This window comes from Anolis sagrei, chromosome 2 (assembly GCF_037176765.1).
Source record: "Anolis sagrei isolate rAnoSag1 chromosome 2, rAnoSag1.mat, whole genome shotgun sequence".
NCBI lineage: Eukaryota > Metazoa > Chordata > Lepidosauria > Squamata > Dactyloidae > Anolis > Anolis sagrei.
In genome coordinates this window covers 50,928,174-50,955,015 of record NC_090022.1, presented here as the reverse complement: position 1 = coordinate 50,955,015, position 26,842 = coordinate 50,928,174, and the positions used below count along the sequence as shown (strand labels likewise).

The 26,842-nt window shown below is 41.9% G+C and overlaps 1 protein-coding gene across 5 annotated transcripts in view; it reads left to right on the top strand.

Moving 5' to 3' along the window:
* FGD5 (FYVE, RhoGEF and PH domain containing 5) overlaps positions 1-26,842 on the top strand; it is a 177,627-nt gene that overhangs the window by 66,406 nt on the left and 84,379 nt on the right. For all 5 annotated transcript variants that reach the window (XM_060766238.2, XM_067463499.1, XM_060766237.2 and 2 more), the window contains exon 3: positions 10,248-10,377. In XM_060766238.2, coding sequence (XP_060622221.2) covers positions 10,248-10,377 — 130 coding nt within the window. The remainder of the gene's footprint in view (positions 1-10,247; positions 10,378-26,842) is intronic.

Here is a 26,842-nt window from a genome sequence, read left to right as displayed (position 1 = left end):
TTTGGACACCACAGGATATTAACTAGCTGGAATATGTTCATAGAAGAGCAACTAAAATAGTAAAGTGTCTGGAAACTAAACTTTATGAGGAATGTCTGAGGGGGTTGAATGAGTTTAACTAGGAGACAGGAATACAGTAGCTGTAATTAAATATTTAAAGGGATGTCATGTGGAAGATGGAGGCAGTTTGTTTTGGCTGCTTCATAGACTAGATCAGGGGTCCTCAAACTTTTTAAACAGAGGCCCAGGTCACAGTCCCTCAAACTGTTGGAGGGCCAGATTATAAATTGGGAAAAAATGAATGAATTCCTATGCACACTGCACATATCTTATTTGTAGTGCAAAATACACTTGAAAACAATACAATAATTAAAATGAAGAACAATTTTAACAAATATAGAAACTTATTAGTATTTCAATGGGAAGTGTGGGCCTGCTTTTGGCTGATGAGATAAGATTGTTGTTGTTGTTGTTGTTGTGTGCTTTCAAGTCGTTTCAGACTTAGGGTGACCCTGAGCGAGGGCCGGGTAAATTAACTTGGAGGGCCGTATCTGGCCCCCGGGCCTTAGTTTGAGGACCCCTGGACTAGATGAACCAATGAGTTTGAATTACAAGAAAGAAGATTCTACCTAAACATTAAGGATGGACATATATTTTACTGTAAGAGCTGTTTAACATTGGAATAAATAGCCTTGGAAGGAGGTACAACCCTTCTTTGAAGGTCTTTAGATAGAGGTTGGATGAGCATCTTTTTGGAGTTCTTTACTTGTGTATTCCTGCACAGCAAGTGGTCGGCCTAAGGGTCCCTGTGGTCTCTTCCAAATCATGAACTTGGCACCTGGGGCTGTCCTCTTTCTGGTTGTGCACGTGACAACTATGCTATGCCTAAGTATTACATGTGCTTGCATTTGAAATCTGAAAGCTTGTGTCTTAAAGAAAGTATTTGCACATTAAAATCTTCCCATATTATTGGTTTCATAGCTCTCTTGTTTAATATTTCTAAGGAACAGTAGTCACCTCTAACATAAACAGTAGTTCCCAGGATAAAGTGCTATAAAATGAACATAGATCTGCCAAAGAATGTGTTAATACAGTATGAAATGACCTTTCCAAATGACTGCCCTCTAGGTACCATAGACTAGAATTCCCATACTCCCCTGACAGCTGGTTAGGTAGTAATGGGAAGTGGTCAAAGATATCCAGGGGACGCCAGGAAAGAAAAGCCTTGTGTATTTCTGAGAACCCATCTAGAGGAGCCTGGGAATTATAGTCCAAGGAAAGAACTTTAATGAACTCTGCTTCTGAATTTGTTCCGCTTCAACTGTACTCTGATAACTTTTGTGCGTTTTTTTTTTCTGTTGCTGATGTCAGTAAATGAACATACAGTACATCTGTTTGTAACTTTCCCCTTTAGTTTTTTCTCTGTCAACTGGGGTGCAGTTATGTTTCTAATATCGGCATTCTCTAGTTTTCACTTGTGCACGTTTGTTCAGTGAACCTGGCAATGGAAGACTAGACTTTGTAGCATGTTTTAAAAAGTGCTCAAAGGAATGCATATAAAGCACCAAAATGAAACTTTTTGAGATCATTGTACCAAAATAGACACTGCTTCCAGAAACACATAATGCAGCTGAAATATAATTAATCATCATTATGCCTAAACGAGAGAACAGTTAGTTTCTGTCCTACTGAGACTCATTAAGTGATCTATAGGGATTGTTTGGCAGAAACAAGTGTATACTTTTACAGTTCCTTAAAAGATGAAATTTGTAAACTCATAATTCTCTACCACAAATTTGTGGATTTACTTTTTTTTAATGAAAACTCCTAGGCAAACATCAAACTCTGTTCTAACTTGTGGCAGAGTAAAGATACACAGTCATAAAAATAATGAGGTCTATTTGTTGTTTATTCATTCAGTCTCTGCCGTCGCCAACCCCAGCTACTTCAAGGTCAAGTCGGTCCCTTCATGAATAACCTTCATCCACCTTGCCTTTGGTTAGACCCTCTTCCTTTTTTACTTAAATCTTCCTCAATTTCATTATCTTCTCCAAGCTTTCCTGTCTTGTCATTATGTGGCCAAAGTGCTTCATCTTTGCCTCTAATATCCTTCCCTCCAGTGAGCAGCTGGGCATTATTTCCTGAAGTATGGACTGGTTGGATCTTCTCATGGTCCAAGGCACTCTCAGTTCCTCCAGTGATGCTAGAAGAACTGTGGTTCCTCCAGCACCACAGTTCAAAAGTGTCTATAATAGTAACAACAACAACAACAACAACAACAACAACAACTTTATTCTTGTAGGGACTTGGGACAGCTTACATGGGGAAGAGCTCTATCACCATAGTTAAAATATAGTTAATATAACACATTAAAATATCTTCCTTCACTGAGCCTCCCTTATGGTCCAGGTCTCGCATCCATACCATTGCTTTAACTATGCAGATCTTCATTGCCAGTGTGATGTTTCTACTCATTGTATCACAAGGAGAGCCCCCTTTTCTGCCTGAAATAGCACAGCAAACGACACACACAATAATCACTCAAATCAAAGTACATGAAAGTCATGTGAGGCAGGAAACCCCACATGTACCACTCCTCATCCAACAAAAATAAACATGTTAAATGCTTCACTGTCACCTCAGTTTAAAATGCCCTCTTGATTGGAGTAACATCCTCAGAGCTGGAAAGCATAGATGGCCTCTGCTTTTGTGGGTTTAACTTTTGTGGATTTTATTTTTTGCAGATTTGATTCATTTGATCTCTAGGTCCTACAGTGTGACTCTATATGCATCTTCTGCAGAATCTGAACCTAGAGTTTCCCAAAGACCTTGATATTCCTAAAGGTTAAAAATAGTGGGTTTTGTATTTGCAGTTTTTCTACTTTTGCTATGGAACTCCAGCGAATTTGGAGGGATGTCTGTAATACATTACAAATACTGAATGGTGTGTTTTGGCGTAATAAGGTTTGTATAATGATAAAAGTGTCTTAAGAAATGGGACCAAGAGAGAAATATGGATGTGGTGTTTTTTTTCCCCCAAGGGGAGTGGGATGAAAAAGTCTGCTCATATTCAAAGTTACCTTGTAAGGCATTTCAGGTCTTTTAGAAGTATTTTTAGGATTTTTTTTTTCAAGTTCTGTGTCTTTCCATTATATATTGCTGGGTGTAAGATATTTGTCTGTATGGGTTTAACGCTGACCATAAAAACTGTGGCATAGACACTGAGAACTGGGAAGCCCTGACCCTTGAGCATTGTAACTGGAGGTCAGCTGTGACCAACAGTGCTGTGAATTTGAAGAGGCACAATTGGAGGGCAAAAGGGAGAAATGTCTCAAGAGGAAGGTGCATCAAGGCAACGCTTGTTGGGACCGCCTTCCATCTGGAAACCAATGTCCTCACTGTGAAAGAACATGTGGATCAAGAATAGGTTTCAACAGTCACCTACAGATACACACCACCAAGACCCTATACTTGGAAGAGTCATACTCGGCCATGAGGGATAGCCAATGATGATAATAATGATGATGATGATGATATTTGTATGCAGTGTGTCTGTATATAATCTAACAAAAATAACAATAACTTAATTTATAATTAAGTATAAATATGGTAGCAACTATTAGGGTCTTCAGAAGCATTGTAACATACTACATTAGGGTTGACTTTTAAAATATAAATTTGAATCTCTGCACTTGGCTGACTACCAGCTACGGTACCTTTTCAGGCAAAGGGAATCCTTGGCTTCTCAGCAATTTCTGCTGCCTTCCTAGAGAACTTTTTTACCCAGGATTGTTGTGTTATAAAGAATAATAGCTTTCCAAGTCAGAGAAGCAATTGCCCATCATAAATAATCATGGGTGAAGATGAATGCTTTCAAAGGGGGTGTATTTGCAATCATATCCTTTGCGTGCAATGAATATCTCTGCCAGGAAGCATCATATCTCATTCAGAGAGATGGTCTTACTAAATCACTTCTCTTTAAAAAATGGATTGACAGAATTACTCTGATATATGTATATTTTATTGTAACCCTTAGGAAACTGATGAATACTAGATTTCCTTTTTTCCCAGGAAACTTTCTGCCTTATTGTTATGTTTTACTGACTGGTGGTTGTATTATTCAATTTCAGTTGCTGTTGCTTTTGAAATTTAGTTTCTTTTGCTTGTTTTCCCAATGCATTTGGATATTGCCCTAATGTTCTTAAAGAGGACATGTTGTTTGCAATATAATCTAAATTTCACCTTATATATTAATAGGCCCATAGCAAGAAACATAGGAAGAAGGCATAGTCAACTTATGGCAGTGGTTGCCAACCTGTGTATCCCCAGATGTTTTGGCCTACAACTCCCAAAAAGCCCAGCCAGTTTACCAGCTTTTAGGATTTCTGCGAGTTGAAGGCCAAAACATCTGGAGACCCACAGGCTGAGAACCACTGCCTTATAGTGAGTCAGACTATTATACTATCTAGCTTGGTATAATCTCTATCACTGTTTTTCATGATATGAGTAGCCTGCAATCTTTTTCTCCCAATATGCAAAGTCTGGCACCATATCTGTTTCCGTGGGTTATAACTTCTTTTTTCTTACTATGAACCAACAGCTAACAGCTTGCAAACTAACAGTATTCTTGTCTTGATTAGAAAACATCCTACGACACTTCCATTCCGGTTGGGGGTGAGGCCTCGGCCAGAAGTTGAAGGATGTCATGTGATGGGCTGTGTTCCCATCTGTTCCTCCACTGGCTGGCAAGCATCCTAGGATGCTTAAATTGGACAGTGTGATGAGGGCCCTAGAGAGGTGTTCTCTCTAGAAATTTCTTAAGTCATTCAACTGCCTGGAGGAAGATGACCACAGAGCCACGTTGGAAGAGTTTGGGATTTCTAGTAAGAACATGTTAATCAAATCCCTAAATAATCAAATCAGCAAAAGTCAAAACCTGAAATGTGGAGGGACAACTGTAGTTGATTCAAGTAGCATATTATGTGCAGTGTAAAGGGGGCAGTGTCTGTCTACTGTTGCTAATTTTTTGGAAGATAGGACTCTTTTCTGTGAAGCCTGCCATGTTCCCTTAAGCAAGCCTAATATCACTGAGTGAGATAGAATATGATGCCTTAGCACAGGAGTCCCTAAACTAAGGCCCGCGGGCCAGATGTGGGCCTCTAAGGTAATTGACCACCCTAAACTTTAGATTTAGGATCGCTGTAAGTTTGAAATGTCTTGAAGGCACACAACAACAACAATAAAAATCCTAATTAACTTGATTATCTCATCAGCCAAAAGCAGGCGCACACTTCCCATTGGAATACTGGAAAGTTTATGTTGGTTAAAATTGTTCTTAATTTTGAATGTTGTGTTGTCCTTTCATGTTTTTTGCACTATGAATAAGATATGGGCAGTGTGAACAGGAATTTGTTCATGTTTTTTTCAAACTATAGTCCACCCCCCCCCCCCCAATAGTCTTAGGGACATGCACAAGAAGTGGAAAAAGGGAGAAATCACCAAAGAAGAATTCAAACAAATAGCCAACACCTGTAGGGAAAAGGTCCGCAAAGCTAAAGCAAAAAACGAGCTCAGACTTGCCAGGGACATTAAAAACAATAAAAAGGGCTTCTATTCTTATGTCAGTAGAAAAAGGAAAAACAAGGAGGCGATAGGACCTCTTCGAGGAGAAGATGGGGCAATGCTGACAGGGGATAGGGAAAAGGCAGAACTACTTAATGCCTTCTTTGCCTCGGTCTTCTCACAAAAAGAGAGTCTTCAACCTGAGCAAGATGGAGTGGATGAGGGATTGGAGGACATCCAACCCCAAATTGGGAAAGAAGTCGTCCAGGAATACCTGGCCGCTCTTAATGAGTTCAAGTCCCCAGGGCCAGATCAACTACACCCAAGAGTATTGAAGGAACTAGCGGAAGTCATTTCGGAACCATTGGCAACCATCTTTGAGAGTTCTTGGAGAACGGGAGAAGTTCCAGCAGATTGGAGGAGGGCCAATGTGGTCCCAATCTTCAAGAAGGGAAAAAAGGACGACCCAAACAACTACCGTCCGGTCAGCCTCACGTCGATACCGGGCAAGATTCTGGAAAAGATTGTTAAGGAAGCGGTCTGCAAACACTTAGAAACAAATGCAGTCATCGCTAATAGTCAACATGGATTTATCAAAAACAAGTCATGCCAGACTAATCTGATCTCTTTCTTCGATAGAGCTACAAGCTGGGTAGATGCGGGGAATGCCGTGGATGTGGCGTACCTGGATTTCAGTAAGGCCTTCGACAAGGTCCCCCATGACCTTCTGGCAAGGAAACTAGTCCAATGTGGGCTAGGCAAAACTACGGTGAGGTGGATCTGTAATTGGTTAAGTGGACGAACACAGAGAGTGCTCACTAATGCTTCCTCTTCATCTTGGAAAGAAGTGACAAGTGGAGTGCCTCAGGGTTCCGTCCTGGGCCCGGTCCTGTTCAACATCTTTATTAATGACTTAGATGAAGGGCTAGAAGGCATGATCATCAAGTTTGCAGACGACATCAAATTGGGAGGGATAGCCAATAGTCCAGAGGACAGGAGTAGAATTCAAAACGATCTTGACAGATTAGAGAGATGGGCCAAAACTAACAAAATGAAGTTCAACAGTGACAAATGCAAGATACTCCACTTTGGCAGAAAAAACGAAATGCAAAGATACAGAATGGGTGACGCCTGGCTCGAGAGCAGTACGTGTGAAAAAGATCTTGGAGTCCTCGTGGACAACAAGTTAAACATGAGCCAACAATGTGATGTGGCGGCAAAAAAAGCCAATGGGATTTTGGCCTGCATCAATAGGAGCATAGTGTCTAGATCTAAGGAAGTAATGCTACCCCTCTATTCTGCTTTGGTTAGACCACATCTGGAATATTGTGTCCAATTCTGGGCACCACAATTCAAGAGAGATATTGACAAGCTGGAATGTGTCCAGAGGAGGGCGACTAAAATGATCAAGGGTCTGGAGAACAAGCCCTATGAGGAGCGGCTTAGGGAACTGGGCATGTTTAGCCTGAAGAAGAGAAGGCTGAGAGGAGATATGATAGCCATGTATAAATATGTGAGAGGAAGCCACAGGGAGGAGGGAGCAAGCTTGTTTTCTGCTTCCTTGGAGACTAGGACGCGGAACAATGGCTTCAAACTACAAGAGAGGAGATTCCATCTGAACATAAGGAAGAACTTCCTGACTGTGAGAGCCGTTCAGCAGTGGAACTCTCTGCCCCGGAGTGTGGTGGAGGCTTCTTCTTTGGAAGCTTTTAAGCAAAGGCTGGATGGCCATTTGTCAGGGGTGATTTGAATGCAATATTCCTGCTTCTTGGCAGGGAGTTGGACTGGATGGCCCATGAGGTCTCTTCCAACTCTTTGATTCTATGATTCTATGATTCTATGATTCTATGACCATGAGCCGTCCCTCTGCTTAAAATGTTTGAGGACCCCTGACTTAGCCAATTTAGCTCTAAGGACCATCAGGATGGACATTTTTATATTGTGACTATACAATAGGTTTATTTCTTCAGGTTTTTGTGATATGGTGAAGCAGTTTTGAACACATTCTAATAGTTGTCATGGTTCTGACTTTAAAGAGTGGGTTTTAATTCTTTTGGAAACAATTGGAAGAATATTTTAACTGTTCCAAAATTATCCAGAAGTCCAGATACGCTTCATTTGCCACATGAAGAGAGATTAAATAAATGCCCCCCTTTATACTTTAAGTTTTGTACTTTGCTCATATCATGTGAAGACATGACCCCCCCCCCCCCCCTAGAAAAGACAGTAATGCTTGGAAAGGTAGAAGGAAGCAGGAAACAAGGAAGATCACATTCCAGGTGGATTGACTCAATCAAGAAAGCCACAGCCTTGAGTTTACAAGACCTGAACAGGGGTGTTGATACCAGAGTGACATGGAGATCTCTCATTCTTAGGGTCTTCATAAGTTGAAGTTGACTTGACGGAAACAACAGCAACAGAGTTGAGCCAAAATAGCATCTTGCTAATTTTAAAAATCTTACTCCATGTAGGTCCTAAACTAATTATATAGTACCTCAGATAATAGCTCATAACAATTGTTAATAATGTCTTTTGCATATGATGAGACCATAATGGCTTTGAAATGAACAGCAACTGCTTAGGGAAGACACCTGTGACACATTTTCACTGAAAACACAACAGACAACTATGTAAATGCAAGCCATTATGATTCCCCTAAGCACTACAATAGGCAACTCATCACCTTTATGTTTCTTCTTCTCCCTGCTATTAGAGACTGCTAGACTTTAATTCGGAAAATAGCTCCAGGTTGAAGAACAGGCAAACTGTCTTTCACTTGACTGGGTCCTTATGTGCAAGAACTATAGTTCATCGCTCATATCTGATCGATCACTTGGTTCAGTCTAAGCTTTAAACCTTGGGCATCAGTTTTTCCAAGTTTCCAATAAAACGTCTGGTCAAAGAACTTTCCCCTTTTCCAAAGACTTAGCCTTTGGAGCCACTCTTATTTGATGAAAAATTATCTCTAATGATACAGAAATCTAATCATTAAAAATGGCCCTACGAAAGCAGAATATCTTCTTGAACAGGTAGCTATCCAGATTTTTGCCATTTGTGTATTTCATATATTTAGTCAGCCATAGGTGATTTGTTTATCTGTGGGCTTTCTGTATTTCCTCTACATGGGGTTGTTTATTTTTCATTTTATCATGTCATCCATTACTAGTCAGCATGCATGGTACTGAGCTACATGGACATGGTATACAAAGCACTTCCTGTGCACCATATATACATGGGGTTGCCTTTGAAGACTGTTCAGAAGCTTCAAATAGTCCAATGGGCGACAGCCAGATTGCTCACCAGAACGGCGTACAGGGAGCACACAACTCCCCTGTTACTTCAACTTCACTGGCTGCCAGTCTGCTACCGAGCACAATTCAAAATGCTGGCTTTAGCTTATAAAGCCCTAAATAATTCCAGCCCAGCTTACCTGTCCAAACATATCTCCTCCTATGAACCATCTCAGAAGTTAAGATCTTCTGGGAGGCCCTGTTCTTGGTCCCATCTGCTATGCAAGTGTGGTTGGTGAGGAAGAGAGACAGTGCCTTCTCAGTGGTGGCTCCTCAGCTCTGGAACTCTCTCCCCATGAGATTAGTGCCCTCCCTCCTGGCCTTCAGAAAGAAAACAAAGACATAGTTATGTGTCCAAGCTTGTGATTAGTAAAGTAATGCAATACAAAAAATAGGCTATGTAATGTGTGCAATCGATATTTGGAATGGCCCTGGTCTATGAGTATGGATCATGTGATTTTAATATTTATATTAGGTAGTTTTAATTTTTATCTCCTCATGTCTAAATGTTGTTTATCTTATGTCTAATTGTCTTATTGATTTTAATGCATAGTTATATGTTTTGTTTAGATTTATTATTTGTTTTTATATGTATGTGAGGCATTGAATTTTGCCCTTATTGTTATAAACCACATTGAGTCCCCCCTGGTGTGAGAAAAGTGGTATATAAATACAGTAAATAAATAAATGTGTATATGTGTGTATGTATGAAGGTATGTAAAATTAATTAAACATTTGAAAAGTACTATAGAACTGGTGGTTGTGGTGATTATGTGCCTTAAAGTCAACTCCAATCTATGCCAACTGTATTCTAGAGTTTTCTTGGCAATATATATAAAGATAGATTTGTCACTGGCTTCCTTTGAGGTAGAGAGAGTGTGTCTTGATTAAGGTCACCCAGCGGGTTTTCATGGCTGGGAAGGGATTCAAACCCTTGTCTTTTAGAGTTGTAGTCCAATGCTTAAACCATTACTTGCATTCTGGAAAAAAATGCAGATTAAGATGGAGTTAACTCCAGAATGGGATGTAGAGGAAACAGAAAATATAAGTCCAAACATTGGACTGGGCAGATATAAATCCTAACTTATTTCATTTTCATTGATGAACAGAATTTTCTTTCCCATCTGGAGTTTGTTTTGACCTGTTTTATATTTGTTTTTTAAATTACAAAACTGTTGGGTATATTTAAATTTATTAAAACAGGGGTATTTATTTACTATTTTAAATTGATTTTATTATAAGCTGTACTGAGATCTTAGGAAAAAGCATGGGACATAAATATTTAAATACATCTCAGTCTTTAGCCCCATCATTGCCTTACAATTCCAGAGTTTCATTGCACACATTCATATTGCATGAGTGTCCAAAGGATAACATGTCTCTTTCTGTTGACAGTGCCTACACAGAACCTTACAAGGTGTGCCCCATCTCTGTGATTCCCCTTGAAGATGTCACGTCGGATGAAGAACAGAAAAGCTCTGGAGATGAAGACAGCAGTCAGGGGGATTCCAGCCTCATCCACAAGGTAAACATCAAAAGTGTTTTTTATTATTTTAGAACAGTTCAAGAAAGAAATCATGTAGATCTTGGGAAGTTTACTAGGCCATTTCTGCTATAAATACTATTCCCAGTATGGCTATAGCGGAGTGGTGACTGCTGAGAGCAACTGTCAGCCCCTGAGGCAAAGCTGGATACCTGAGAGCAGCCATCTGCCCTGCAAAACATCCCAGGGACCAACTCATGGTCCATTTCTTCTCAGAAAAGATATTTTAGACACTGGGAAGGAAGGGCCAAGGGGAAAAGACAAGTGTATCCATGAAAAGCAGGAGAAGAGGGGATAGATCATAGAATTGTAGAGTTGGAAGTGACCCCCGTGGGCTATCTAGTCCAACCGCCTACCATTCAGGAAAAGCCCAAACAAAGCACCTCTGACAGGACAAGATATTCCTTGTTTGGACTCTTTGGCCTTCCCAACAGTTCCAGTGCACATCTTTTTCTCTTCCTCTCCATTGTATAGCTGGAACATTTGTTTCTGCTAGACAGAGAAGATGAAGAAACAATGGGCAAGTGAGAGTTTCCAGCTGTTCCACATGTTTACCACTGAGGTGTTTGGGAAACAATTGTAAGGCATGTCTTCAGTTAGAGTTTATGTTTATTTATGTTTATTTATATATTTCTCAAGTATATAAATATATACTTGGGAAACCAGGGGTTTTTTTAGATCTTCTATTAGACTTCTCTAATGAATGGACTGTTAACACATTGAACTTTCTTTAGAATGCACTCCTTGTAATCATCCTTCTTGTAATCAGGTTATCGTAGAAGCTTGAAAAGTTAAACTTGAAACTAAAGAAATAATCTGGACTCCGATATTATTGTCTCAGACTCCTCCCTCAGGGATCTCCAACACATAAAGGGAGGTGGGTTGGTCAGAGAGGAAACTCCTGTTTGGTAAGGACACTCTGGCTACAGAGTTTTATCCCTGGGAGAGATACAATAAAGTAATCTTTTACACAAGATGAAGTAGTTATAAAATGTAGTCCACATGAGCAAATCTCATTGAATTGTCACCAAGAAGAATTGGCAGACATAGGTAATTTTGCATGCTGAAAATAGTACCAAGTATTTGGAAATGAGCTAATCTTGTGAAAACAGTATTTGGGCTGGTCCAGTAACAAGAGAGAACTTTTGATTTTCTTTTAAGATGTTTTGCTTTTTGGTCTATGGTTTCCATCTCCCAGGAGAAAATCAGCTTGAATAAAGGCATGAGATCACCTAGCTGATAAGATCTATGGTTTTATCTGGAAAGTGTGCTTAAAATACAACCTTTTAAATAGTTCCTCCTATAGGTGATTGAGATCTGTTAGAAAATAAAAGATTCCTAATTTTTAATTGCATTTAATTCTTTATTCTACTGTCTGTGCATATATTATATAGTCTTAAATAAAGCTCAGTTAAAATGAATACATTCAGTTATCTATACTGAAATGGTAATGGCATGATTAAGACAAGATGCACATTGTTAGGTCCTACTGATAACAGTGGGAAAGAAAGTCCAGGCAGTCCCCAAGTTACAAACATTCTACTTACAAGTGACTCATAGTTACAAATGGGGTGAGACAAAAGGAACTGAGAGAAATCACTCTCAGGAAATGAAATTCACTTCTGAAAGAGGGGAAAGGTTGGGGAAAATTGTCCCACTGAAGCTTTATCACCAATCCTCATTTCATATATAATATGAATAATAATTTATAATAATAAATAAATAAATAAATAAATAAAATAAATCCTCATTTCCACAACAAACCAATTTTTTCAAAATCCAATTATCACAGGGCCAGAAAGTGCTCTGAAATCTTCTGAGCAGCGGCACAGACAGCAAAACAAACACCACAGGGATATTGACCCTTCCCCAAGCTATCCAAAGCTAATATACTCTCTGTGTGTTTGTATGTGTGTGTATGTGTGTGTATATATGTGTATATAGAGAGAGGGGGGAGAGGGAGGGAGGGAGTTCCACTCAAGAAATGTACATGTTCTGACTTACAAACAAATTCAACTTAAGAAGAAGCCTACAGAACCTATCTTGTTTGTAACTTGGGGACTGCCTGTGTGTGCTTCCCAAGTGTAGTCAGTGGTAACTGGCTGATCTTTAATTTGTCTGGGTTAGGATTATTTGTCTGGGTTAGGTTAAAATGTCCCTTTAATGATTGTGTAGAAGAGGGAATTTCAGCAAGTGCTTCTTCTTGTCTGGTTGAAGTACAAGCAAAATTTGCTAACATTCCCTCTTTTGCACAACCATTAAACCTATTCTGGCAATCTTATGTGCATTACATTTTAGTATTTTAGTATTTGTAAGCATAAGAGGACAAATGAAATTGCATGGCCTCGCCTTTTTATTGTGTCACCATTTGTATGTGCAGAGGACGAGGTGCCCTTTGGATTTTGCCCACACTTTTTCATTGCCTTTTTGTTTTTACCTAGACATGGTATTGTCTTTGGGACATCTCCTAAACATTTCTATTCTATGAAAATCTTATCCCAACTAATCTCTGCTGTGCCAAACTTCAAAATCCTCTGAAAGGTGGCATACAACACATAAATGCCATCAAACCTTTCTTTGTACACCCCCCCCCCCCAAATAAATCTGATTATGTTTTAGGGGGACTAGCAGATATTACTTACAGGCCAATATTTCCTCTTCCATATGGGACAAACAGTATCTTACTGGGAAAATGTCAAACTTAAGCATGGTGCAAGGGAAAAAAATTGTAGACCTTGCTTCCTCTACTGCCACGGCTCCAATTCAATGGGCAGTTGTTTGAAACTGTCTTTCATTATTAGAATCATAGTTTGAAGAGGCCTCAAGGGCCATCCAACCCAGCCCCATTCTGCCATGCAGAAACACACAATGAAAGCACCCAACAGATGGCCATCTAGCCTCTTCTTGAAAACCTCCAGGGAAGGAATTCCAAGGCAGCATATGCCATTGTTGAAATACAAAATAGAGAGATTGAAGAGGAGGATGGTTGGAAGAATAAACTGTGGATCTCTTTCATAACATGTAGTTTGGCTTTCCAAATGTCTTCTCATCCCAGAAGTCCCCACACTATTGTTCTTAAACACTAGATCTCTAGGTTGTGCTGACTTAGGTTAATTGTGCCTGGGGATCCACAAAAAAAAAACAAAAAACCTGGCAGATGGTGCTACACTAGAGTTGTTGTCATTTTTAACCTCTCTGATACACTTTAGAGAAAACTGTGTGTCCTTCAAATAGGTGGAAATTCCCCTTTATTTTACCTTTAGTTAATTCACCTATGAAGCATATTGGAGCTGTCATTCCCATGGGTGGTTTCTTTCACTATTTCTCTCTTGTTCTGTGTTTGTTTGCTTTTTCTGAAGGTGACTTTGTTTCTCCTAGCTTTGCTTAATAGCAACATATACTTGGAAGAAAACTTCAGAGCAGTGCACAAAAATGCTTTCCTTTCCTTTACCCCGAAATTCCCATTACATTGCAGTGATAGTCTGAGACAAGATGTGGGCTTTTTTTCGGGAGTGTTTCCTCCTCATTTCAGGAACCAAACTACTGCATAGATGTAGTACTAGGGACCGACTGGCTCCTCGGTGCTTTCTCTCAATAGCACAAAGCAGCCTCAACCCACAGCAAATATCTGAGCTTCATTTTGGCAAACATGCAGAGTTCTTGTCCTCTCTTGTTCTACTTTCTAGCTGGTCTTTTTGTGTGGCGCTATGTGTGAGGCCTCTGTTACTACCCATAAAAGACCTACCAATGATGCTTTCTCTTTTGCCCTGTTATAAAGCTTGAATGTGGGTTGGGAGAAGAGATTTCATGTTGCTCATGGAAATAGGTGATTCACAATCCAAGAGTCATGTGTGAATAATATTTTCTAATGTAATAGTCAATGAGGAGATTGGTTGCCACAGCACCAGCCTAATAGCACTATTATTTTTATAGTTATTTGTTGAATCTATATCTTGCCTTGCCTTCAGGCTGTGACTAGGGATGTATCATCTACTACACTGTGGAATTAATGTTTGGCACCACTTTAACTGACAAGGTTCAATGCTATGGAATCCCAGACCTTGTAGTTTAGAGTGGCACAAGCATCCTTTGACAGAGAAGGCAAAAACCTTGCAAAATTCAAACTCTCATAATTTATAGGGTTGGCCATAACAGTTAAGGTAGTGTTAAGCTGCATTAATTCTTGGTGGTGGGTCCATAAATTACTGTGAAGACCTATTCTGGATTCGCATGGTCTCTCACAATGAGGATATAGATTTTCTGATAGAAGGCGAGCATGACAAGGGATTGCTTGACTTGCCTTCCTCTTTGCATGTTTCTTTCTTTTGTCCTATCTTTGTACCTCTTCAAAATCCATAGTACTGTTGGCAACACATGACCTCCAGTTAGGGTGTTTGAGGACCAGGGCTTTCCAATTCCTTGTGTTCATTCTACAGTTTTAAGTTTAGTGTTAAGCCCATCTGTAAATCTCTCTTGCTATCCACCAACATTCTGTTTTCCATTCTTTAGCTGAGAATAAAGTAACTGCTTTGGGAGGTAGTGATTGGACATTCAGACAATGTGGCCACTTCAGGGAAGTTAACGGCAAAGGATCATTGCTTCAATGCTGGTGGTCTTTGTTTGTTCCAAAACACTGACATCTGTCTGCCTTCCCAAGACATTTGCAGAAATTTTCAAAGGTCCCATAGGATGCTGCCATGGCAGTTGAAGTGGAATCACTGTGCTATAAATGTGTCGGATTCTTGTTGATTTAGCTCTTGCAGAAGTACTGCAACCATAGATACTTTACATAACATCACACAAAAGCTGGCTTGTGTGATAGACTACACATTCTGAAATTTCCTCTACTATTCAACCAAGGAAGGAACAGGAACCCCTTCTAGTTTTCCATCTGGCAACCCTAAGACAATACTGATGGTTTTCATTACTACTGAAAATTATACTTCGAAAGCAGAAAGATTTAATGGTAAAAATTAAATGTTGGTAATGTGATCTCAGCAATAATGCTAACATTTACACGGGGAAAAAACCTCAGGACACAGATGTTTAAAAGTCATAACAGAAGCAATTAAGTGGAATTTTGGATTTATAGAAAGTAATTTGCACCTGCCATTTACTTTAGATGTGGTCTTGTCTGCCATTTTCTCTGGTTGTAAGAGAAACAGAAATATGTACTTCACTACTGACTAGAGTTTTGGTACAAAAGTTAATGTGATATGTCAAACTCCCAATAACACATACCCTTCCTCATCCGTCTGTTCGACTTGATTCCTCTCCAAGGGGAAGCAACATTCATGTTAAGGCTAAAAAAGGGGAAGGGGGAATGAGATACAGTGAATCACTGTTTGCCTGGTTCTTTATACTGTACACACACAAGTGGTTTTAGAGGGATATCTCTAACCATCAGGTTCACACAGTGTCTTTTCATGTTGAAAGATTCTGTGAAAATATTTTAAGCATTAGATTGCTAAAAAACATACACATTTTATTAAAATTTATTCACATGATGTACAAGTCCTGTAAATAAACATTGAAAGCAATGAGCTTTGTTAATCCAAAGCCTTAGAAAAGCTGCTTTGTTTAAACAAAAAGGCTCTATTGAGTCCATTTTCAGTTCAATGCCTCTATCTTCAACTCTGCCAATTCATTAGACTCACTAGAATTGAGTAAGGTTCTCTTTTGAGACTATGTTTCTAGACCCCTTAGTCAGGAAAAGTAACTTTTTTTCAGTCTGGGATATAGTCAGTGGATAGTGATTACTTTCAGTGCTGAGTTTCCTACTATTTTCCGTTGTTTGTTGCAGAGAGCACCTGGTCATCTTTGCTGATGTCAGCAAAGGTGTCCACATTTTTTTTCAAATCAGGAACGACTTGAGAAACTGCAAGTTGCTTCTGGTGTGAGAGAATTGGCCATCTGCAAGGACACTGACCAGGGGACACCTGGATGTTTTGATGTTTTACCATCCTTGTGGGAGGCTTCTCTTATGTCCTGACATGGGGAACTGGAGCTGACATAGGGAGCTCATCCACCCACTCACTGGATTCAAAACTCCAACCTGTTGGTCTTCAGCCCTGCTGGCACAAGGGTTTAATCCATTGCGCCACCGTGGGCTCCACATGATTTGGAGGGAGATCACCCACTCCTTTCCTTTCCCCAAGTCATGCAGATGCCATTACCGACATCAGGTGCCAAAGGGCAACAAGGAGCTCCTTAGAACTCTGAGGTTGATGCTGCAGGGAGTAACAACAGGCAAGGTAAGAATGACCATCTAACAGGGCCAAACTGGATTCAGCCAGTCTGGATAGGTCCCATACTTAAGTGCCCATGTGGATGGACCTGATGACAAACACTCCAGAAACAAATGTAGCAGGTATAACTTTATAATAGCTTCCAAAAACATTACAATGTGCTGTTCTGCAACAAAAGACAGACAGCACCTTATCTAAAAAGCTGGCTTCAAATTTCAGAAAGCTGTTACAATGTAGGAACTGAATGCTAAATATTTTAAAAACAAAACCTACGAGACTGTTGCCTTCTCCCTAAGAAGAAAACTCCCCACATTTCAGAAAGCTGCACTTGGGTGAAACAATAGTTTAGCAAGCATGGGTTTTTCAGGATTTTGTGTACAGTACTTGATATTTAGGTCATCTTTGGGAATGAGACACCATTCCCCGCCCAGGAGAGGTGCCAGAAATGGCAACAACAGAGCAAGGGACAGGATGGTGAACAATCACAACATGCAGAGCAGACCCGTCTGCAAATAAAGGAAATAGCAGGCCAGGCCATAGAGATTTTGCAAAGAGCCAAGCAGCAACAGACTCACTGTTGCAGCGTGTCAAATTGTCTTTACCATTCCTTATCTTTCTACTGGGTGGGATTGGTTTCCAGGCTCCATTAATCATTCTGTTTTGCAAACCTTTAACCTTCATATAATGGAGCAGGCATTCACTTTAAAAAAAAACCCTCAAAACATAGGCTGCATTTTGGGGGAAATACAGTTTTGTATGTTTTTGAGGAAAGAACAGATTTAGACAGCACATCCCTCCTTCCTCAGTAGGACGTGCAAAATTAAACAGATTTCCCATGACATCTCTAAGAAAGGCAGAAGGAGACAAAAATCCCTGGTTTCTACTGCCTTCTTTTGCTTTTTCAACTAGCATACGTTCTCAATATTGTGGAATCCTTGGCTTTTAGAGCTTCACCCATTAATCTTTCTTCTTAGGCAATCCCTCATTGTCTGAGTAAGATTGTCCTCCAAGTTCAGTGTCCTGGCGGTAGGTATATAAGTGACTGTGGAGCCCTATTCTTGACCTGCATGTTCTCCTGCAGTGAGGGCATCGGTTTCCAGGTGGAAGGGGGTCCCAATCAGAGTTGGCTTGACGTGTCTTCCTCTTGGCACATTTCTCTCTTTTACCCTTCATTCATGGCTCTTCAAATTCTATAGCACTGCTGGTCACAGCTGAGCTCCAGCTAGAGTGCTCAAGGGCCAGGGCTTCCTAGTGTGCGGTGTCTATGCCACAGATTTTAAAAAGAATAATCTCCCAAGGGAGATTATTCCCCAGCCCGACTTCTTCCTCTGAGAGCTGACTAGTTACAGATCTCGGCCATGTAGGGGGGGGGAGGGTTCCGGAGGAAGGGGGTGCCATTCAAGTCGTGTGGGGGAGGAGAATAGCGGGTCACCGATATCCCAGGGAGAAGCGCAACAGAGTTTTTGCGACCCTGGAGAAGGTAGGTAGTGGTAGGCTCCTTGGCAGTACCCTCGGTCTTAAGGTCCTGCTGATTAATGCCAGATCCGTTAATGGTAAGACTGCGGCCATCCAGGACTTGATCCTGGATGAGAGGGCGGATCTGGCATGCATCACCGAGACCTGGCTGGACGAGCTGGGGGGAGTAAATCTCTCTCAGCTGTGCCCACCAGGTTTTGGAGTGCATCAGCAGGCCAGACAAGGGGGGCAGGGAGGAGGGGTCGCAGTAGTCTTTCGGCAATCCATCGCCGTGATCAGATGCCTGTTCCGCAGGCTTCTGGGTTCGAGTGTGTCCACTTGAAAGTGGGGAGCCGTGACAGTGTGGGGTTCCTGCTGGTGTACCGCCCACCCCGCGACCCAGTAGCTTCCCTGGCTGAGCTAGCGGAGGTGGTCTCCAATTCGGCCTTGGTCTCCCAGCACCTGGTGGTGCTGGGAGATTTTAACATCCACGCTGAGACCACCCTATCTGGCGCAGCTCAGGACTTTATGGCCACCATGACGACCATAGGACTGTTACAGATAATATCTGGCCCCACTCATCAAGCTGGACATACTCTTGACCTTGTTTTTGTGGCGGACAACGAAATGGTTAGAGTGGAAGATCAAAACATCCTTCCAGTGTCATGGTCTGATCATTATCTGATCAGTTTTAGACTTGCTGCGACTCCTAATCTCCGCAGGGGTGGAGGACAGATTAAAATGGTCCGCCCTAGGAGACTGATGGATCCGGATGGATTCCTGAGGAATCTTGGGGTTCTTCCTGCCTTGGAGCCTGGCGATTCCATCGACGCCTTGGTGACTCTCTATAATGGGGAGATGTCCAGGGCGTTAGATGTGATTGCACCCGAACGCCCCATCTCGTTGCATCGTGGCAGGCCATCTCCCTGGTTCACCGGGGAGCTGACTGTGATGAAGCATACAAGACGGGGGCTAGAGCGCAAATGGAGGAAATCTCGGGACGCCTCTGATCGAGCACGGGCTAAAGCCTCTCTTAAGGCATACTCCGTGGCTATACGGGCGGCCAGGAAATCATTCACGACCACCCGTATAGCGTCTGCAGCAAACAGATCATCGGAGCTGTTTCGGGTCGTGGGGGAACTCTTCCACCCACCTGTGGTGGAGGAGGTCACTGATGACCCAGCAGCTCGGTGTCGCGATTTCGCACACCATTTTGCAGATAAAGTCGCTCAGATACGCCTCGAGCTCGACTCCAATTCCATCGCAGTGCCAGAGGAGGTGACGGAGGCACCTGCTTGTCCATCTTTGTGGGATTCTTTTAGGCTTGTTCTTCCTGAAACCGTAGAGGAAGTTCTTGGGGCTGTGAGGGCGACCACTTCACCTCTAGACCCATGCCCATCCTGGCTCATTAAATCTGCCAGGGAGGGGTTGGTTGATTGGTTTGTGTTGATTATCAATGCATCGTTGGAGCAAGGGATTTTTCCATCTAATCTGAAGCAGGCTGTGGTTCGTCCACTCCTCAAAAAAGCCTCCCTTGACTCCACGGTGCTGAGCAATTACAGGCCAATCTCCAACCTCCCTTTTCTGGGCAAGGTGCTGGAGCGGGTGGTCGCCTCCCAGCTCCAGAGCTTTTTAGACGATACCAACTACCTAGATCAGTCACAGTCTGGTTTCAGGCCTGGTCATGGCACCGAGACAGCCTTGGTCGCCTTGGTGGATGACCTCCGCAGAGAGCTGGACAGGGGGAGTGTGACTGCTGGTTCTCTTGGACATCTCAGCGGCTTTCGATACCATCGACCATGGTATCCTTCTGTGTCGCCTCTCTGGGATGGGCCTCGGGGGCGCGGTTTTGTCGTGGCTCCGGTCCTTCCTGGAGGGACGCACCCAGATGGTGAAGCTGGGAGACGCCTGTTCTGACCCCTGGCCTTTGACCTGTGGGGTCCCGCAAGGCTCTATTTTGTCGCTCATGCTCTTCAACATCTACATGAAACCGCTGGGAGAGGTCATCCGGAGTTTTGGAGTTGGGTGCCATCTTTATGCGGATGACACACAACTCTACTACTCTTTTCCACCTAATTCCAAGGAGGCTTCTCGGGTGCTGGACGAGTGCCTGGCCGCTGTGTCGATCTGGATGAGGAAGAACAAGCTGAAGATCAATCCCGACAAGACAGAGGTCCTCCTGGTCGATCGTAAACCGGATCAGGGTATAGGGTGGCAACCTGTGTTGGACGGGGTTACACTCCCCCTGAAGCCACAGGTCCGCAGTTTGGGTGTCCTCTTGGATTCTTCGCTTACACTTGAGGCTCAGGTGTCGGCGGTATCCGGGAGGGCCTTTGCACAACTGAGACTTGTGCGCCAGCTGCGACCGTACCTCGTGAAGGCTGATCTGGCCGGGGTGGTCCACGCCTTGGTCACCTCTAGAATGGATTACTGCAATGCGCTCTACATGGGGCTGCCCTTGAAGACGGCTCGGAAACTTCAATTGGTCCAGCGGGCAGCAGCCAGGATGCTAACTGGAGCTCATTATCAAGAGAGGTCTACCCCTCTGTTTAAGGAGCTCCACTGGCTGCCATTTATTTTCCGAGTTTAATTCAAGGTGCAGGTGCTCACCTACAAAGCCCTGAACGGTTTGGGACCACCCTACCTGCGTGACCGCATCTCCATCTATGAGCCCACACGTTCTCTTCGATCATCTGGGGAGGCCCTGCTCGTGATCCCACCCACGTCGCAAGCGCGCTTGGTGGGGACACGGGACAGGGCCTTCTCTGTGGCGGCCCCCCGACTTTGGAATGCCCTTCCAAAAGATCTCCGACAGGCCCCCACCTTAGCAGTTTTCAGAAGGAACCTAAAAACGTGGCTGTTCCGATGTGCCTTCGCAGATTAGTAATCCCCCACCCCAAGTCCTAGAAGCACTTTAGCACAACCAATGTTGCTGCACACCGCACTTTTAACCCTACGTTCCTCCTACCATCTCAGCACTTTTAACCCTGTACCCCATTGCGCCGGCCGAACCAGTTTTTAATAGTGTCTTGATGTATTGATGTATTGTCATTGTGGTTATTTTGCTTAATTGTTTTGATTTGCTTTGTTTATTGTTGTGTTATGTTTTCTATTGTATTGTGTTTGAGGCTTCGGCCCGTGTAAGCCGCATCGAGTCCTTCGGGAGATGCTAGCGGGGTACAAATAAAGTTAATAAATAATAATAAATAATATAAATAATAATAATAAAGTTGGCTTTGACCCCATCTTTAAATCTCTTTTTCTGTCCTCCAACATTCCATTTTCCGTTCTTGAATTCAGAGTAGAGCAACTGCTTTGGGAAATGGTGATCGGGCATTTGGACAACTTGCCCAGTCCAGTGAAGTTGATGGTGGAGGACTGTGCTGGTGGTCTTTGCTTCTTCTAGCACACTGACATTTTTCTGTCTGTTTTTTTCAAGAGATTTGCAGAATTTTTCAGAGGCAATGCTGATGGAATCATTCCAGGAGTTGCATGTGACGTCTGTAGATAGTCCACGTTTTGCAGGCATATATGATTTCCCAACCCATTAATATCCAGATACCAAGAACCAAGTTTTGGATTAAACAGGCCACATCACCAAATAGGGATGGCATTCACATGGGTTCAGATCTAGGCATTATCTGACCTGTCTGTTGGTTAATGGACTTCTGTTAACCCAGGTTGGACAAAAAGTCCCAGACAACATATATATAGGAGTCCATGTGAGAAGATGCCACTATCTATTTCCCATGCCACATGAGAGTAGGACACTGGCATGGCTCACTCTCCCTCCCTGGTTGATCATGATCCTAGCTTCCCCTCTTTCCGAGTCTCCTAATTGGGTCCATATCATCAATCCCAAGTGATATCAAGCCCTGAATCCTGATTCCATGCCAAACAGGCCAAAGGTTGTGACAAGATAGTAAAAAATAAAATTGTAACCATACTGGTTTCTGGGAAGGAGAAACATTGCTAAGAGAGAGAATGGTGCCTACCTAGCTATGCTCTATTAGCTAATCTGTGGTGTCCAGGGACACTTCACCAGCAGTGGATGGATGAAGGCTTGCTTGGACCATATCCTGCTGATGGATAGTAGACAAGGTGCAGTTTCCCTAAAGAGGAGCGTTTTATTCCCTATTTTGTTTGATGGCACTGATAATAGATATCTGTGGGTAGATGTAGCCTTTATTAATATTAGATTTGTCAGTGTTAGATGCCCTTATACATAAAACAAGAAGCTGGGAAATTTTATGATCTTATAACTTAGTCTGCATCTGTCATCTCCTAACATAAATTAATACAATTTTTGTATATGTAGAGTAGGATTTATGTTTTTAAAGAGGGCAGGAGGGGAAGAAACTTTTCTTTGGCCAAATTTGGGAAGAGAAAGGGACTTGTGAAATTTTATATGCTCATGTGTAAGTCTAGAAATTTAAATCAAAAAATCACACACATACACAAATACCCCTGGGTTGATTAATCCATCGGTCAATGTGAGTACTTTACCTTAACTTATAAAAAGGAACCACATCTTTCTCTGAGTAGAGAAGCAAAAGGTAAGAACTTACGACCTCATTGGATGGGCAGGAAGAAGTGGGGGAAAGTGGAGGAAACTGTCCTCTTTCATTCCCTATCATCTTTCTCCATCTTCTGGGATAGCCACCCCACACAGATTCCTTTCCTTTCCCTCACTTTTCCCACTTCCTTCCTGTTCTGTGCAATTAGGAGTTTATTTATTCACTGTATTTATATCCTTCCCTCTCAACACCGTAGGGGACTCAAGGCAGCTTACATATATAGCCATCAATTTGATGCCAAAACACACACACATAATCAAAACATAAGGATTAAAACAATCATTAAAATGTAATAAAACCTTTAAAACCATTTTTTTTAAAATCACACAATCCAATATTGTAGTCTGTGGCCATTCCAGTTTGAGTAGCATCTGACTCCTGAAATCAGAGCCATCTCTCCATTTTCAGGTGCTGGCAATACGGATTCCCACAGGCAGCCACTGGAAGTGGCCATTCTTCGTGTGAATGTTCTGTGGGGCTCCGTTATGCCAGCACCTGATAATGGGGAGAAGACTACATCTGGTAAGGTACTTAGTCTGACCTTTTTGAATGTCTGGTGGTGGCAGCCAGGGGCAGCTGACCTTCTGACCCCCATCCTCACAAAATGACCCTTGGCTTATCCATGGATTGCATCAAAATCCTTGATTCTGGCCCCAAAATGTGCCCTCAGCTAACAAATGAGGTAGACTTATTCATGAGTATATGCAGTACTTGCAAAGCATGTATGGCCATCTGAAGCACATTGAGTCTTGTGAATGCTTTCCTTCGGATATCAGCTTTTGTGTCTTCATTTTTCATCCTGTTACTCCATCCTTTGGTAGGCAAGTGGCAAAGCATCAATAAGATGCATGCAATTCGTTCAGAGGCGCATGCTGCTATTTTAGCCATGCTGTCTGTGCCTTTTCCTGCGTTATCTGTTCGATGCCACCTGAGCATACAAAGATGGAGACAGAAAGGAAGCGAAAGCCAGCCATGAGAAGAATGTCATGAGGGAACATAGATTTCCTAGTGCTGGCTGCTGCTGGCATATAATTCCTACCCCTTTTTGTCTGATTTCAAGCAAGTTGTTTTTCTCGTGTGAGCATTGCTTCTACTAAGAGTGCAATTCCATATTTCTCTTTTTATGTATAAGTCCCACTGAATTCAGCAGGGCTTACTTCCAGGTTCCTAGGAACAGAGATGTAGCCTTACACAATTTTATACATAAATGCTTCTGATATTTGCTAACCCCAAGAGATAATCAAGGTAATAATAATAACAATAGTTACAATTAATACTACTACTTCAGTGTGAATTTTTTTTCTATGATCAGCAGTGGAACTCTCTGCCCCAGACTGTGGTGGAGTCTCCTTCTTTGGAGGCAAAATGGCCATCTGTCAGGTGTGCTTTGAATGCAGTTTTCTTGGTTCTTGGCAGGAGGTTAGACTGGATGACTCTTCCAACTCTATGATTCTATGTTTTTCCTTATATATACTTGCATAAACTAGGTGCAGTAAGGGATTAAGAATGACAGCTAGCAATAAAATAGAAGAATTATAACAATGTACTGAAATAATAGTGGCGTGAATATGGTGTGTAATTTAAAACTTCAGAATTGTGTGTTTCTGGAATTTTCCATTTAATATTTTGGGAATCTAGTAGAAGTGAAACCAAGGATAAAGAGAACTACTGTGGTTATAACTAGGAGAGTTTGTGGGTTTGTTTTGAAATTATTGAAAGAGGCAAGGATCAATTCACTTTTAAAAAATGTAAACATTTCATTTGTTTGTGTATGAGCAGAAAAAATACTTTAGATAGTTTCAGCATCTCTATAATTAGCACAAGTAAACAACAAATAAAGAAAGGAAGGAAAAAGGAAAAAGAATAGTAAATGATTTTACTGGATTACATTTTTAATAGTAAGACATGTTACTAGATAACATTTTTAACAAGATGACACTGGTGATTATATGCTTTAACAGTTTTTATTTATGTTTTATATTGTAAAATTGATTGTTTTTAATGGCACTTTTATGAATGCCAAACTTGATGATCATGCCTTGAAGACACCTCCAAGATCATGTGGCTGGTATGACTGCATGGAGTGCCATTACCTTCCCACATTTATTTTGTCGTGTCAGAGCAACCAGTCCATTATATTTCATTTCTAACAGAACAAAGCAAACAAACAGACAAATACAAAACTTGTGAGTTTGGTAGTTGGTTAAATGTCCTTTGACCAGTATCTGGCCACTTAGAGTGCTTCCGGTGTTGCTGCAAGGAGGTCCTCCATTGTGCATGTAGCAGGGCTCAGGTTGCATTGCAGCAGGTGGTCAGTGGTTTGCTCTTCTCCACACTCACATGTCGAGGATTCCACTTTGTAGCCCCATTTCTGAAGGTTGGCTCTGCACCTCGTGGTGCCGGAGCGCAGTCTTTTCAGTGCCTTTCAAGTCGCCCAGTCTTCTATGCGCCCAGGAGGGAGTCTCTCATTTGGTATCAGCCATTGGTTGAGGTGCTGGATTTGATCCTGCCACTTTTGGACTCTCGCTTGCTGAGGTGTTCCAGCGAGTGTCTCTGTAGATCTTAGAAAACTATTTCTAGATTTAAGTCGTTGACGTGCTGCCTGATACCCAAACAGGGGATGAGCTGGAGATGTCTCTGCCTTGGTCCTTTCACTATTGGCTGCTACTTCCCGGCGGATGTCAGGTGGTGCAATACTGGCTAAGCAGTGTAATTTCTCCAGTGTAGGGCACAGACACCCGGTGATAATGCGGCATGTCTCATTCAGAGCCACATCCACTGTTTTAGTGTGGTGAGATGCGTTCCACACTGGGCATGCATACTCAGCAGCAGAGTAGCACGGCACAAGGGCAGATGTCTTCACTGTATCTGGTTGTGATCCCCAGGTTGTGCCAGTCAGCTTTCGTATGATATTGTTTCTGGCACCCACTTTTTGCTTGATGTTCAGGCAGTGCTTCTTGTAGCCAGCGCCTTGCTTTGGGACCAAAGTTCTTGATTTGTTCCATCCGTAGATCATCCAGGCCAGCTGCTTTGCCATTTTTACATTTATTGAGAGCCATGTCCAATTCAGTAGGTGTAAAGGGTTCATGGAGGTTGTTGTTCTCAATCTCTGGTTGCCTGGCTATTGGTTTCTTTCCTGCTTTGGTGGCAAAGCTGGGTTTCCCATTCTTCAAGAGTTGGTGTGCTATCTGATCTGCCTCCACAAGAGTCTTCTTCCAGAGGCAAACCAAGAATGGGCAACTTAGAAGTCTCTGAACAGACTCAGAAGCGGAGTAGGCAGATCAAATGACAAGCTGGCTAAATGGTGCTACCTAGAAGAATCTTCCACCTTGTGCAATTGTGGAGCAGAACAAACACCTCCGCATCTGTATGCTTGCCCACAATGCCCTGCCTCATGCACAGAGGAAGAACTGTTTAAGGATACAGACAATGTAGTCGCTGTTGCCCGTTTTTGGTCTAAAATTATTTAGCTGCTTGTGCTCCCTTTATTTTATCAGTTTTATACATGTTTATTTAAGCAATACTTTTGGCACAAAACAAACCATTTTTCACCAAAAGGGGGGAAATAGCAGCATACTTATAGGAATCTAGACATATTACTTAAGACTTTCCCAATTGGGGGAGGGGGTGTCTTTTGAGTTGCATTATCAATACACTTTGAATGTTTCAAAAGAGTTTGATTTTTTTTAAAATCTCTCGTTGACTTGGTTTTCCATACTACAATAAAACAAATATTGCTTTCCACAGAAAGGAGTTATCTGGTCTGAATGTTATACTTACTACTTCTTTCTCTTCTTTTTGGAGAGTAAATTCTTGAACAATTTGGTTGCTTTTATGGCTGTGTTGACAGCTTTTGTGGTCTGTTATGGTCAGATGCTTGTTCACAGTACAATAGCATTTGATAATGCTTTGCTTGTGCCAACAAAGCTGGGTATATTTTCTGGTGTTGGTTTCTGGTGCCCAGCAACCTATAAATCAGTAGATTGCAAAACTGAAAGGATTGCTTTCAGTATTTTAATATCAGTACTGCAATTTACTGTATATACTTGTGAATAAATCTGGAAATTTTAGTCAAAAGTCAACCCAAAAGACATGGATCACCTTATTCATGGATTACTGTAAATACTGTACCATAACTCTTTATCAATGATCCCTCTCCTGAGGCAA